This window comes from Schistocerca piceifrons, chromosome 7 (genome assembly GCF_021461385.2).
Source record: "Schistocerca piceifrons isolate TAMUIC-IGC-003096 chromosome 7, iqSchPice1.1, whole genome shotgun sequence".
In the NCBI taxonomy this organism is placed as follows: domain Eukaryota; kingdom Metazoa; phylum Arthropoda; class Insecta; order Orthoptera; family Acrididae; genus Schistocerca; species Schistocerca piceifrons.
This window is the reverse complement of record NC_060144.1, coordinates 107,894,915-107,911,541: the sequence shown is the minus strand read 5'-3', so window position 1 is coordinate 107,911,541 and position 16,627 is coordinate 107,894,915. Positions and strand designations below refer to the sequence as shown.

At 42.9% G+C, this 16,627-nt stretch overlaps 1 protein-coding gene across 1 annotated transcript in view; it reads left to right on the top strand.

Annotated features, from left to right (window-relative positions):
• The window catches only part of LOC124805488 (semaphorin-2A-like), a 491,457-nt gene that overhangs the window by 310,565 nt on the left and 164,265 nt on the right, over positions 1 to 16,627 (top strand). Inside the window, exon 4 of the mRNA XM_047266052.1 lies at positions 3,091 to 3,153. Within this exon, the coding sequence (XP_047122008.1) occupies positions 3,091 to 3,153 (63 nt within the window). The remainder of the gene's footprint in view (positions 1 to 3,090; positions 3,154 to 16,627) is intronic.

The window sequence follows — 16,627 nt, the reverse complement described above, 5'->3', positions numbered from 1 at the left end:
ATAGAGAAAACATAAACAGCCTACTTACATAGAGAAAACATAAACAGCCTACTTACATAGAGAAAACATAAACAGCCTACTTACATACAGAAAACATAAACAGCCTACTTACACTGCCAGCGTCACTGTTCGATGACTGCAGGTCAAAAGCACCACATGGTCATACCCCGAGGTGATTTAAACCCGCAAACCACCCGCCAGAGCGTTGTTGCACCATGTATCAGCATTATCCTTAATTTATGAGCATGAGTGGCGAGGCAAGGATGGACAATAATCCGTTCAGTCCAGATGCACATCAGGCTCTAAGTTCTGCCGGCATCGGCAGATGCCACGAGCAGTGAGGCTAATAAGCAAGGGAACTACATCAGTAGTGTGTCGTATAAGTGGAGAATTTGGGTCTGACAGGAGGCTGGTTATGGTAGTCTATGCAGTAGGAGTCACCACTGTGTGGTGTGGTAGTCGGTGTATCTGACCGGTAAGCAAGAGACTCCGGTACGAATCGCAGTCCAGCAGAAGTTCTCGGTAACCCCATCGATATAAATGAATCCCAATGACAGCTAGTATATTTAATTTCTTTGTCATTTGATTCGTTATCGCTGCGTGATAAAAACTGTGTCTTTTCTGTTGGTCATAGCCGAAAGAACAGCCAACACATCTATAACCGGTTTAGGCAAAGATAGAAAATGATCCTTTTAGTGTAAATGCGCAACAAGCTCAAACTTTTATGAGAATCGGCGAGATGCTGCGAGTAACAAGTGTAACGAGCAGGGACACTTCATACGTAGTGCGGTATAAGTTGAGAATTTGGGTCTGACGAGAGGCATACTGTGGCAGTCCATGCAGTTGTGGTGACCGCTGTGTCTGGATGGCCTAGTGGTCAGTGCAACAGTCTATCAAGCGTTAGACCCAGATTAGAATCACGGTCCGGTGGAAACTTTGACATGAATCAATGACCCGTGAAAGCTAAAGTCTTTAATTTCTTTACATCGTGATTCAGAGTGGTTGCAGGGTTAGTAGCTGTGTTTTCTTTTAGACATATCCCAAAGAACAGATGCCACATTTATAATCAGCGCGATGACTGCGAAACACACCTTCCGTGCAGATGCACACCGAGCTGGAACTCTTGTGAGGTTCGCCCAGTTGGTACGAGTAATGAGTGTAATTAGCAAGGGCACTACATCAGTCGCATGCGGTATAAGTTGAGAATACGGTCTGATTCAAGGCTCGCTACCGTAGTCTGTGAATACGCAGTGACCTCTGCGGTTGAGTGGTGTAGTTGCCAGCGCATCTGACTAGTAAACAGGGTTCGAATCTCTGCGTCACAGATTTCCAACTTGCTCCATTGATGTAAACAATTGCTCACAGGAGATAATTGAATTCCTTTGTGTATTGATTCACAGTGGCTGTAGGATAATAATGGTGTCTGCTGTTTTGGACATGTCCGAAAGGTCAGACATCACACTTATAATTATTTAAGGCAATTACGCAAAATGATCCCTTAGGCCCAGATGCAAACCAAACTCGAACTCTTTTGAAAATTTTGGAGACGCCTGGAGTAATGAGGCTAATGAGCAGGAGGCACTACGTCCTTAGTGTGTTGCCTGTGTTTAGGTTGTCGGTCTGATGGGAGGCATGCTGAAGTTGTCCGTGCAGTTGTCGTTAACACTGTGTGGCGCAGAGTTCACAAACGAGTTACTCACACTACAAGCCCTTAGCATGCACAAATTGTCCCCTGGTGACATTCAACAGATCTCTTGGGAGTGTTGCATTTATTTTGCGGCAGGATACTTAAATTCTGTTATCGTAATGGATATGTGTTTCCTCGGGGAAAAAAAATTATTCACATCCGTAGCATTCCAGACACTTCTTCTCCACGGACCAGTTCTGCTGCAAAATCTTTCATGTCAACAAGACCATTAACAAAAAGGGTTGCATAACATAGTTCGTGTATAGTACATTTTCCACTGTTCCCTCAACCACCGCCATAGGCGAGCATTCACTGCAAAATGGCTCCGAGCACTATGGGACTCAACTTCTGAGGTCATTAGTTCCCTAGAACTTAGAACTAGTTAAACCTAACTAACCTAAGGACACCACACACATCCAGGCCCGAGGCAGGATTCGAACCTGCGACCGTAGCGGTCTCGCGGTTCCAGACTGCAGCGCCTAGAACCGAACGGCCACTTCGGCCGGAGCATTCACTGCAGTGTATGCCTTTCCTCGTTACGACGCCAAGAAATGATCCCATATGTCCAAATCTATTTCTGTTCGGTAATAACTCTTCTGGTCAACTTTTTAGAAGCAAAAGAGCATCAAAATATCTAACCAAAATTTGCTGTCATTATTAATATCAACTCTGCACTCTTAGTTGCGTCATATGGTTCGCCATTAGTGGTGGGCTATTCCTTAAAGAGATTCGAGCTGATTTCTTCCAAGCAGTGTCGTTGCTTACAGTCCAGCTTTCAGCGAGAGGTTGCTGATGGTGTCACCTTAGACTCTGGATATGACATTGCTCATAATTTCTCCCATAGTTGCTATGCGACCGGCATTCACTTTCCGGCTTATGTGGAGATCAAGGCTTCTAATATGCACTGTACAGATACCCAGTTTGTCGGATCTGCTTGCTCTGTTGTTACATCAGATGTTTTGTTAATAACAGACTTTGTCATTTAAAAAGTGGGATCGTGGATGTACTGCCAGTAGAGGAGAGCAGCTATATTTTCGCAACTACATTTACCACCGTTATCATAAGACGCAAATTTTGTTTACTTTCAAGCAAGCAACTATTAGGACGAATGAAGTCACCACGATAGTGTGTGTGTGTGTCTGTCTGTGTGTGTGTGTGTGTGTGTGTGTGTGTGTGTGTGTGTGTGTGCATGTGTGTGTCGAGTTTTCTGGAAGTGCATAATCTGAACAAGATTTTATGAATGTAGCTTCCTGGAAATAACGTTTCACTTGCAATCAGACAGAGTGTGTCTCTCCATGAATCCCTTATTGCCACCATGTAAAGTATATATCTCCCCCTTTAAGATATACCAGCTGCTTGATTTGATGTGGAGACTGATATATCCCTTTTCTCATCTGTTACAGAAGGATTCGTTGAATTCTGAGCCTAGCCATGTGGCCAACTGTGTCTCCAAAGGAAAATCTGAGGTAAGATCCAGCAGGCTTTCTTATTACTAAGGTCTATTTTTACAATAGTTTATTATGTATTGTGCACAAACACAAATCTATGAATTTGACTGAGACAATGGTAGATACCGCCCCAGCAATAAATTGAGAAAGGTTCAATCCCCTCAGTTCTGATCAAGTTTGTCTTGATGTACGCATTGGACAGCAGAGAAATGTCAGAACTGGAAATCCCCTCTCCGATATCCTGAGTTCGGAATTACCTGCACCTCACTTCCAAACTGCCGAGAAGTGTGAAACGATCGAAGTCCTACAACAGCCACAAAATCTGTTTTTTACAGAAGCGAAGATATAGTCACTCAGCACACAGTCATTCCTTTCAATGGTTTTAGTGTGCATGTTTTGAATAATAAGAAAATCTGGATGCCAGAATAAATACAGATAGAGCAAGCATAGAGAAAAAATAGCAGAAGTCAATCAGTGAGAATACTACACAACTAAGGTGAAGTAGAAGTAAGTACAGATATTTGTGGTGTCTTGGTATATTGCTCAATCATATTGATCCAACTGTTCAAAATCAACCCGTAGAGTACGTATTCATGTGGAGTTCCACACAATGTCTACAGATAGGATACAAGATAAGCGAGTTCTGCTGCTTCTTCATTTGGTGCTCCATTTCATTCTGTGAGTTTGATAGAAATTGCAATGAATACTTTAAATTACTACATACTGCCTGCACTGTCACTATTACTTCAACCATTGGTATTGCACAGTTTTGGCCTCATGACATTTTCAGGTGCCTGGACATTTATAGGCAGTAAATTTGTCGAAAATGAGCGATGGCATTGGTATATCGTTGTTCATTGCCCGACAACAGCTACCAGCAATACAGGCGTGTCCGTCGGGATCCCAAAGCTCCGGCACGCTCGTGGCATTGCCTCGGGAAGATCGAAAGAAAACATTCTGGCCAACAACATCAACACAGCAGTTTTCTGTCGAGAATACTTCCAGCAGCCGTGACATAGACGTGCAGCATCTGCCTTGCCACGAAAGGTGCCAACGTCATCACCAGCGGTAGGAGTATGCAATCAACAGCGCTGCAACACTCGACACTATTTATTGTCCATGAATCAAGCGTCCAACGAGTGCCATTCAGGTATCCTTCCACTGGGCGTGTATTTAGAACACCCCCCAGCCACTATACTATCATTTCAGTTCAATGACCGAAATGAGGATTTCCTTATTACAGTTGTCAAGGGTCCAGCCAGTTCCAGCCACTGCACCATGCGTGCATAGCCATCTCGAGCATCCAGCCACCAGCAGTAAGTCTCTGTCCAACGACATTGGACTTCGTTATCTACTTCTTTACTGGCTTCACTGACTGGGTTATGGACGGCCTTTCTCTTATGGTCCGTCTGGACATAGAACTCTGCTCTCACTCATCTATGATTGTGAACTGCACCAGTCATGTTACACTCAGACTAGTCGTTAGGTCATAAACTCAAGAGACAATACTCCAGAATCAATATTCCCCACCATGTTATAGTTCTGGGTTGAGATTTTAATTTGCCGGATATAAACTGGGAGACTCAAACGTTCATAACGGGCGGCAGGGACAAAGAATCCAGTGAAATTTTCTTAACTGCTTTATCTGAAAACTACCTTGAGCAGTTAAACAGAGAACCGACTAGTGGCGATAACATATTGGACCTTCTGGTGACAAACAGACCCGAACTATTTGAAACAGTTAACGCAGAACAGGGAATCATCGATCATAAAGTGCTTACTGCATCGGTGATTTCAGCCGTAAATAGAGATATTAAAAAAGGTAGGTAGATTTTTCTGTTTAGCAAAAGTGACAAAAAGCAGATTTCAGAGTACCTGACGGCTCAACACAAAAGTTTTGCCTCAAGTACAGATAGTCTTGAGGATCAGTGGACAAAGTTCAAAACCATCGTACAATATGCGTTAGATGAGTATGTGCCAAGTAAGAGATGGAAAAGGGTCATCGTGGTACAACAACCGAGTTAGAAAGCTGCTGCGGAAGCAAAGGTAACTTCACAGCAAACATAAACATAGCCAAAGCCTTGCAGACAAACAAAAATTACGGGAAGCGAAATGTAGTATGAGGAGAGCTATGCGACAGGCGTTCAATGAATTCGAAAGTAAGGTTCTGGCGCTGCAGTCCGGAACCGCGGGACTGCTACGTTCGCAGGTTCGAATCCTACCTCGGGCATGGGTGTGTGTGATGTCCTTAGGTTAGTTAGGTTTAAGTAGTTCTAAGTTCTAGGGGACTTATGACCTAAGATGTTGAGTCTCATAGTGCTCAGAGCCAATTCGAAAGTAAAGTTCTATGTACTGACTTGGCAGAAAATCCTAAGAAACTTTGGTCTTATATCAAAGCGGTAGGTGGATCAAAACAAACTGTCCAGACACTCTGTGACCAAAATGGTACTGAAACAGAGAATGACTGACTAAAGGCCGAAATACTAAATGTCTTTTTCCAAAGCTGTTTCACAGAGGAAGATTGCACTGTAGTTCCTTCTCTAGATTGTCGCACAGATGACAAAATGGTAGATATCGAAAAAGACGACAGAGGGATATAGAAACAATTAAAATCGCTCAAAAGAGGAAAGGCCGCTGGACCTGATGGGATACCAGTTCGATTTTACCCAGAGCACACGAAGGAACTTGCCCCCCTTCTTGCAGCGGTGTACCGTAGGTCTCTAGAAGAACGTAGCTTTCCAAAGGATTGGAAAAGGGCACAGGTCATCCCCGTTTTCAAGAAGGGACGTCGAACAGATGTGCAGAACTATAGACCTACATCTCTAATGTCGATCAGTTGTAGAATTTTGGAACGCGTATTATGTTCGTGTATAATGATTTTTCTGGAGACTAGAAATCTACTCTGTAGGAATCAGCACGGGTTTCGAAAAAGACGATCGTGTGAAACCCAGCTCGCGCTATTCCCCCACGAGACTCAGAGGGCCATAGACACGGGTTCACAGGTAGATGCCGTGTTTCTTGACTTCCGCAAGGCGTTCGATACAGTTCCCCACAGTCGTTTAATGAACAAAGTAAGAGCATATGGACTATCAGACCAATTGTGTGATTGGATTGAAGTGTTCCTAGATAACAGAACGCAGCATGTCATTCTCAATGGAGAGAAGTCTTCCGAAGTAAGAGTGATTTTAGGTGCGCCGCAGGGGAGTGTCGTAGGACCGTTGCTATTCACAATATACATAAATGACCTTGTGGATGACATCGGAAGTTCACTGAGGCTTTTTGCGGATGATGCTGTGGTATATCGAGAGGTTGTAACAATGGAAAATTGTACTGAAATGCGGGAGGATCTGCAGCGAATTGACGCATGGTGCAGGGAATGGCAATTGAATCTCAATGTAGACAAGTGTAATGTGCTGCGAATACATAGAAAGAAAGATCCCTTATCATTTAGCTACAATATAGCAGGTCAGCAACTGGAAGCAGTTAATTCCATAAATTATCTGGGAGTACACATTAGGAGTGATTTAAAATGGAATGATCATATAAAGTTGATCGTCGGTAAAGCAGATGTCAGACTGAGATTCATTGAAAGAATCCTAAGAAAATGCAATCCGAAAACAAAGAAAGTAGGTTACAGTACACTTGTTCGCCACTGCTTGAATACTGCTCAGCAGTGTGGGATCCGTACCAGATAGGGTTGATAGAAGAGATAGAGAAGACCCAACGGAGAGCAGCGCGCTTTGTTACAGGATCATTTAGTAATCGCGAAAGCGTTACGGAGATGGAAGATAAACTCCAGTGGAAGACTCTGCAGGAGAGACGCTCAGTAGCTCGGTACGAGCTTTTGTTGAAGTTTCGAGAACATACCTTCACCGGAGAGTCAAGCAGTATATTGCTCCCTCCTACGTATATCTCGCGAAGAGACCATGAGGATAAAATCAGAGAGATTACAGCCCACACAGAGGCATACCGACAATCCTTCTTTCCACGAACAATACGAGACTGGAATAGAAGGGAGAACCGATAGAGGTACTCAAGGTACGCTCCGCCACACACCGTCAGGTGGCTTGCGGAGTATGGATGTAGATGTAGATGTAGATGTAGATGAAACATAAATTTGTTTAAATATCAGATAGCTAATCACGTTAGTGGACTATAGGTGAATCAATACTAATTTGTTTCTTAAAATAGACCGGCCGTTGTGGCCGAGCGGTTCTAGGCGCTACAGTCTGGAACCGCGCGACGGCTACGGTCGCAGGTTCGAATCCTGCCTCGGGCATGGATGTGTGTGATGTCCTTAGGTTAGTTGGGTTTAAGTAGTTCTAAGTTCTAGGGGACTGATGACCTCAGCTGTTAAGTCCCATAGCTCAGAACCATTCGAACCCTTTTTTTTCTGAAAATGAAGTAGCTCTTCTTTTACGTCTTGCAGTGAGCTTTCTCCTGCTTGTGGAAATCGCATTAGGTCACAACAGGCATATCACGTCACATACTGTATTTGATGACTGTATGCAGTCCAATGCACTTTGAGTGTAATTATAGTATTTGTAAGAAAAACCTGCACCACTAGCACAATTGCCGGCCGAAGTGGCCGTGCGGTTAAAGGCGCTGCAGTCTGGAACCGCAAGACCGCTACGGTCGCAGGTTCGAATCCTGCTTCGGGCATGGATGTTTGTGATGTCCTTAGGTTAGTTAGGTTTAACTAGTTCTAAGTTCTAGGGGACTAATGACCTCAGAAGTTGAGTCCCATAGTGCTCAGAGCCATTTGAGCCATTTTTGAACTAGCACAATTAATATGCATGCACATCACAAATTTCAGTTACTAAATTTCAATTATTAGAGCGCATCACACTTGGGATGCACGTAGTGACTGGACATGTCATGGTGCTACAGACAATTCCGTGATAACACATACACTGTTAAATTTTGTTATATGCACTCGTATTAATGGCATTTGCATTGAATAGCACAGTTACTGTCGACATTCTTAGAAAATAGCATTTGCAAGGGACTAGTAAAACTCGTCCAACGTGAGTCCTACTGCTCGTTCCATTTGGCTCAGGACCAGCGTAGTGTCACAGGACATCGATGATTGAGTGGCTTATCAGCAACGCCAAACGATACCGGGTTAAGCGCCAGACAGTCCCATTAACTCCTCAGAGTACGGGATGGTTTTTTTTCCGAGTTTCAGTCCGCAGTGCCACTACTCACTACTTAGTCTTTACAAAAACCCACACCCAACTGACACCTGAGCATAGCTAATCCTATCTCTTCACAATTCCTGATGATTCATTTAGATTACTCCCTATTCCCTGCATGCACGAAAGTACAGACACCACTATCCCACCACTTGCTCCAAGTTTCCACTACTTGGACATCATACCACAAACAGAGCTGAACATATGTGTCACATCATCTGATATAGAACAAGTACTACTCAAAAAATCGCGACACTGCTCCGAGTCGCGAGTACATTACATGCGGACACATAAGAGAGTGTCCCTATTCCTCCCTAGCAAAATTTTGCAATCTTTTACAACGCCATCGTCTCTATAGACTACGCTCCAGAACAATCTCCAAAAACCTATTTTTTTTTCTCGTAGAAAACAAACCCCGTAGGAATAAATCTTCATATCGACCCATCAGCCGCACTTCAGTGGTCAGCAAGGTCTTCGAATCCATTAGTTTCCAATGCATTTATAAACACCTGAATCAGCTCCTACTCATTCCTGTTAACTAGTGTGTTGTGGTAACCCTAGTGTTAACAAACTCCTCTACCGTACACATATCCTATCCTATCAATGTAAGAACAAGAAATCCATAATTTTCTTCCCCTTGACATCTAAAGACCATATAACCCATATATGGCATTCAGGTCATCTTTGCAGACTCCAGATACTTGCACTTCCAATTAACTGTGTTCATTTTAACGACTCCTTTCTACCTAATAGTCCATCCTTGGTCACTGTTACCAATATTTTCCGTACTCCTGCGCCAAGGTTCTGACCTTTCTCGTCCCCTTTATATCCTGTACGCTTCTGAATTGGACAAACCACACCATTAGTACGCTTCCTTCAATATACTGATGACACTGTCTTCCTGTCGTGCTTCCCTTCACTCCAGAAATCCCAACGATTCTTTCTACTCCACGTTAACGAGTTTTCCTCCTGGTGTAACCAGTGGCCCTGAAAACACACGAAATAATTATTATCCATGACTTTTACCTGACCATTTACAAACTTCCTGTCAAGTTAACACCTGGCCATTTACAATCTTTCTGCCCATTTAATACCTGACCATTTAAAACTTCCTGGCCAGTCAACGAACACACTAAAATACATGGGACTAACGCTCGACGTGCAATTAACATACGAGGATCACCTAATGACCATCTTACAGAAAGCCCAATCAGCCAAACCCTACTGAACCGCCTTACAATACACATAAAATTACGAATAAATTATAGTTAATATTGAATATTTTATATAGATATATCCTGGACGGTCTCAAGGACAGGTATGGCTGTAATCACCACAATCCTGATTTTGTGGTAAGGGTTACCATCCCCGGAGAGGGGCCTTACACCTACTCCTTTCCACTTAGAGTCTACAACCTGACCCACAGCTCTGTCTGCGTCTATACTATATCCTCACATTCCACGTTCCACGTACTCGTTATCTTTGCGTTACTCCCCTGGTCAGTCCCATGTTTATACACACATCTTAGGTCGTAGTGAACCTCTGAAAAAGACCGCCCCTAAAGCTATCCATTCCCAGTGCAGATCTTCCCAATTTATATGATTGTGCAGTATTACATTTTGAAAACCCTCACTTTTCCTCCACATACGGTATGCCTTTTCTGTGAATCAACACATGTTTCTTAAATGCAGCATCAAATGTAATATGTTCTTATTTTTAAACTTTGTTATACCATTTTTTATGCATTAACTGAAACGCTTGACTATCAAGCTTGATTTTTGTACCATGTGGGGTGAGAGCCATGAAAGTGCAGAGAGATGAAATAGTATGGCATAACATGCGATAGCTGACTTTTTAGCAATGTTTCTGCAAAACGTCAAGATGCTTGATAACGGACCGAGGTCGAAATTGTACAACAGCACACAGAGTAAAGTAAACGTGAAAGTTACAGACGAGATTAAATCACTTAAAAGAACATATTTGTTGCATTGTGATTAGTGCACTGCATTCCTTGTTTACCTGCAAACTGTGTTTTATACCATCTGAATTTATTTTGAAATCAAAACTCATGTAGAAGTATAAAAATCGTTGCTATGCTGGGGAAACAACATTTTTACACGCATCAAAAAGAGTTTTGCATCTCCTCGGTTCCGCTAGTTCCGGAACCTGTTTAGTAAATTGAAATAGGGACATCATAAACATCCTTTCCGCCCTTTCTATAGCTCATGAAAACCACACATTGATTGTTGTACCACCATACAGCGAGACCTTCAGAAGTGGTGGTCCAGATTGCTGAACACACAGGTACCTCTAATACCCCGTAGCACGTCCTGTTGCATTGATGCAAACCTGTATTCGTCGTGGCATACTATCCACAAGTTCATCAAGGCACTGTTGGTTCAGATTGTCCCGCTGTTCAACAGCGAGTCGTCGCAGATCCCTCAGAGTGATTGGTGGGTAACGTCGTCCATAAACAGCCCTTTTCAATCTATATCAGGCACGTTCGATAGGGTTCATATCTGGAAAACAAGCTGACCACTCTAGTCGAGCGATATCGCTATCGTGAAGAAAGTCATTCACAAGATGTGCACGATGTGGGAGCGAATTGTCGTCCATGAAGACGAATGCCTCGCCAATATGCTGTCGATATGGTTGCAATTTCGGTCGGAGGATGGTATTCACGTATCGTACAGCCGTTACGGCGCCTTCCATGACCACCAGCTGGGTTCGTCGGCCCCACATAATGCCTACCCAAAACATCAGGGAACTTCCACCTTGCTGCAGTCACTGGGCAGCCTGACCCGGTTGCCTCCAAACACGTCTCCGACACTCACAGGGGAAGAGAACGTGATGCCAATCCTGAGCGGTCCATTCGGCATGTTGTTGGGCCCATCTGCACCGCGCTGCATGGTTGAAATGGACCTCGTCGTGGATGTTGGGAGTGAAGTTGCGCATTATGCAGCCTATTTCGCACAGTTTGAGTCTAACACGACATCCTGTGGCTGCACGAAAAGGATTATTCAACATGGTGGCGTTGCTGTCAGGGTTCCTCCGAGCCATAATACGTAGGTAGCGGTCATCTGCTGAAGTAGTAGCCCTGTCTCCCTGTATCTCCTCCATGTCCGAACAACATCACTTCGAGAGCCTGGACACTTCCCTTATTGAGAGTCCTTCCTGGCACAATGCGGACGCGATTGAACCGCGGTAATGACCGTCTGGCATGGTTAAACTACAGACAACACGAGCCGTGTACCTCCTTCCTGGTGGAATGACTGCAACTGATCGGCTATGGGGCCCCCTCTGTCTAATAGGCGCTACTCATGCATGGTTGTCTACATCTTTGGCTGGGCTTAGTGACATCTCTGAACAGTCAAAGGGACTGTGTCTGTGATACAATATCCTCTGTCAACGTCTGTCTTCAGTAGTTCTGGGAACCGGAGTTTTGCGAACTGTTTTTGATGTGTGTATGTACTTTGTACTTCACAAATGGATTACAGGTTGTTAAATTCTGTACTTTTCAGAGTCCTTGATGACCGATTGGTTAAGAATCTAAGCACACATTCGCGTCGATACTGCTACGATCCTGATTCAGGCTACGTGGTTAAGGTTTTTCTTATTTTTCTTGCATGATTTCAGGCGACTGCGACAAAAACGAGTCTCTTTCCAGATGAAGTGCACACGGAGGTTGAAGAAAACTACTGAAACATCAAGAACACAATACGTTAGCATTCCTAATACGGTGTAGGAAAAACGTTGGCACCCAAAACAGCTACCGGTCGTCTCGGAATGGATAAATACAGGTCCCGTATGGTTTTCAAGTGTATCTTACATCACACTTCCTGAAAAGTAGTGGGAAGTTCAAGTAACGGTGATGAAGGTGAATAGCGATCACACACCCTTCTCGTCAAAGTAGATCAAAGGGGGCAACAGTATTGAGACCTGGTGACAGTGATGGCCAGGGGAGATGCAAAATTCATCCTCATTATCGTGAAAGTAGTCTTGGACGACGTGAACTGTGTGAACGGGGGTTCTGGCGTTTTGGAACGCAGAATCACAACTGGGGAACAAATACTGTGCCATGGGGTGCACCTGAGCAGCCGAAATAGTCATATGATCATTGGCAGTAATACGAATCTGCACAGTAACCATGGCTCCCTCGGAATACCACATATGGCTGCTCAAATCATTACCGAAATCTCGCCTTGTTTCACTGCTGGGACAGAAACTCGGCAAGAAGTTGAAAACAGTGTGAAACTAGAGTCATCCGACCAAATTACTTTCTTCCATTGCTCCACAGCACAGTACGTACGTGAATTCGGTACCACGTATTTCTTACAGGCATTTGCATACTGATGAATGGTTTGGAATTCCTGATCGCCATGAAATTCTGTGCTTATGGAGCTCCCTTCGTGTTGTTTTGTTAGTAGCTGGGTTCTCGAGTGTTCTGTGGTGTCATCTGCAGCTTTCGTCCTTTTATTTTTCGTCACGATCCTTTTCAGTGACCGTGTATCACAATCACTCGTAACACACTTTTGTCCGCGTTGTGACTTAGCGAGTAATGTTTTCCGCTTTCCTTGCGTGCGATGTACGTCTTAGATACGGTGCCTCTTGAAACAATAACCACTTCTGCCCCATGGTTGTGGAGGCACCCACCACGCGAGCGCCAAAAATCTGCCCACGTACGAATTCACATAACTCACATCTACACAGAATACTGTTCTGACCACGAGTGACGCTTGCAACGTAATGAGGACATTGCACAGGTGCATTGCGTAGTCAAATTTAACAGCGTAACATCTCGTTTTGGCTAGCATCTGCGTTACGTTTCAGAAAGCATTTCTCGCTGTTTCCATATTTTTGTCTAACCCCTATACCTCTTCGCTAATATTCTCGTTGTAGACGGTTCGTTAACACTATGCTCCTTTGTGGGAGATGTTGTGTTGAGGGTAACTTTTACAATTGTCTTAACCATAGAAGAAGAAAAATTATAAGAAGAAGCGCAAGAAGAAGAACAGGAAGAAGACAATGTACACCTTTGTCTTTGGCTACCCTCAGTTCATATGCGGCTGCACCAGAGATATAAAGCACAAATAGGCATCGAAAAAGTCGATGAATTTGCAAGTTCAACTTATGTCTCACGAGGTTTGTATGGTTTTATCGTCACTACGACTGGTACGATATCCGAGGCAAGGATGTTGTTCAACAATTAGTGACGCTGACATGACAGTATCTGTACATCACATCCCAAAAAGGACGTCAATTGCCAGTATCTTGTTTAGTATTTTTTTCTGCTTATTTTCGTGTTTTTTGCATTGTTACCATCCATTATTGAGACTGTTGTTTTTATTCACTTCTACATTTATTTCTCCATTATCTCTCACGCAGTTTAACGGAATACTCCTGAGATCCATGAATTCTATCTTGCATTATCTACATAAATGTTATTTCCATTGAGGAGAACCACTTTTAGAATCACACATAAGAACTTCGAGAACTAGTCGTGAGACGCTCTACCCAATATTTCCAACAGTTACACAAAATGGGTAAATGAAACACAATCACCCACACATGAGAGGCAATCGACTTTCAAATTCTGACAAGCTATTGTTATAAATGTAAATTAGTGAACCAAGCAGAACACATATGTGATAGAAACTACGAAGGAACAAGTGGTGGAATGGAGGCCTCTGCAGCTATTGAAATTTTCAGTCGATCCATGAATGAAACGGGCATTTGTTATTAAAAGTTCTTATGTGGTGTAGAGTTCAAAGTATACAACAGCGTAGCAGCAGCAACTCGGATTTACTGTCGTAAGATTATCACAAAACTGGAATGTGTGAATCACGTCCAGATCGGAATGAGTACCAAGCTGAGGAAGTTGAAACTAAGTAAACCGGAACCTTTCTGGTGGTACAAATGTAAGATGAACTGTGACAATACTACGTGACGACCATTTGGAATAATACTGATGATTTATTCAGAACACGGCAGACTGTATGGCTATCTTTCTTTTCCCACAAACTTCAATAGATGACAAACATATATATATATATATATCAACTTTGCTCTCCTGGACGAAATTCATGATGTAAGTAACGCAACGTCCAATACTCAGACACTTTATACAGCTGGAAACATTCCATCCTCGCAACAGTCATGTAAGTCAGGAGGGCCATTTACAGAGACCAGGCGTATAGTAGAAGCGTTTAAATTGGTAGACTCAGAAGCCAAATGATTCTGTCAACAACTCGCACCCCAAACAATGTTTTCATTGCGAGGAAAACACTAAAATGGAGAACAGATGGGATGTAACGCTGTTATTGCTTTTAACGTTCGCAACAGTGATAATGTAAAAGTGTTACAGCATATCCGAATTATTCCTTGTGTAATCTGCACCAAATGACTTTACAGGAGGATGAGGTGCGCATCAATAATGCTCAGTATGCAGCAGAAACGGCAGGTAAGGAGTCCAAATGGAAGAAAAGAATGAGACTCATGAAAAATGATCAAAAGCATGATACACAGTATGGTGCAGGGTGGTTCTGATTGAGTGCAAATAAAAAATAAAACATGTATTTAGAAAATATTAGTCATTTCAAACTTAAGAATCTGTTGATGAACATTTACATTTCACATTATCCCCTACACCTCAGGAACGGCACCGATCAGATTATTCGCCTTTTCACTGGTTGCGACATAGATATACCGAGACAGCTGAACTTAATTTAAAAAAGGAAAAACAGTTGAACTTGTGAGAAGAGATGGGAATTGTCATATACTCACGTCAACATAGTGATACTCTTCTTAATCGTGAGTTGGTTAGCAAGAATCAGACATTTTATGTCATAAGATCCCTCCAGTGACTTAGCACTATTACCCCAATAATTTTGTTTTATAGTCGTATTCTCGTATTATAACCTTAGACCCCTCCATTGGTTCCAGACTTTGCACTTATCCTCTTTCTTGTGTCGCGTGTACGTGTTATAATCCCAAAAGTAACTTGTCGACACTCAAATTTTAAGATTTTTTATTGCCCAATAGGACATCCACTATAATTTTATGGTTTATAAGCGGGTATTTATTAGTGCAGCGTCATAGCATACTGCCTCTGAGACAGACATGTGTAATTTTTTAACGTTTTTAAGATTTGTAAAAGTTTTAGTTCAATTTTACGGTTGCTTTATTTATTTAGTTGTTAATGGACACTACTTTTGATTGTTTTGTGCGTTTCGTATTTGTTGGTTACCATTTAATATTACCGTCGTTTACCACAATAATGGTGTGTACATTAAGCATCACACTATAGCACGTGATTTGGATGGCCCATAAAACTTGTTCAATAATTTTAATTTTAATTACTTTTAAATTTCAATTTAAACTACTTTAATCCTTCCTATGAAGCCTTTTTTAATTAATTCCGTATTACCCTTGTCCATAACTTAAGATGCTAGCGCCATCTGTTGTACGTTAGTTGTATTAGCGCGGCTACCTGCGGTCATCCGGCGTTTAGTAATTCTTGTACCGCTATGGGTTGATTTATGAAATTTTCCCCACGGTTCTTTTTAGTTATTGTGATTTACGAAATCTGTCCGTCAAGTTTCCACAATTGTTTTTAATTATTCTGACAACCGGATTTTCATGTGCTAATGGTTGACATAGAGCTTTGGTAGCCGGAGCAACGAACTCCATTTGACAGTTTTACGTGAATGTTGTTAACGGTTTTAATTAAATTATTGGCGCAGCTTAGAACCATGGCTTATAGTGTTTGTAGGATAGTTATTTAATTAGCCTCCTTTATCATTTTAGATCCGCCCCCATGAACCATGGACCTTGCCGTTGGTGGGGAGGCTTGCGTGCCTCAGCGATACAGATAGCCGTACCGTAGGTGCAACCACAACGGAGGGGTATCTGTTGAGAGGCCAGACAAACGTGTGGTTCCTGAAGAGGGGCAGCAGCCTTTTCAGTAGTTGCAAGGGCAACAGTCTGGATGATTGACTGATCTGGCCTTGTAACAATAACCAAAACGGCCTTGCTGTGCTGGTACTGCGAACGGCTGAAAGCAAGGGGAAACTACAGCCGTAATTTTTCCCGAGGGCATGCAGCTTTACTGTATGATTACATGATGATGGCGTCCTCTTGGGTAAAATATTCCGGAGGTAAAATAGTCCCCCATTCGGATCTCCGGGCGGGGACTACTCAAGAGGATGTCGTTATCAGGAGAAAGAAAACTGGCGTTCTACGGATCGGAGCGTGGAATGTCAGATCCCTTAATCGGGCAGGTAGGTTAGAAAATTTAA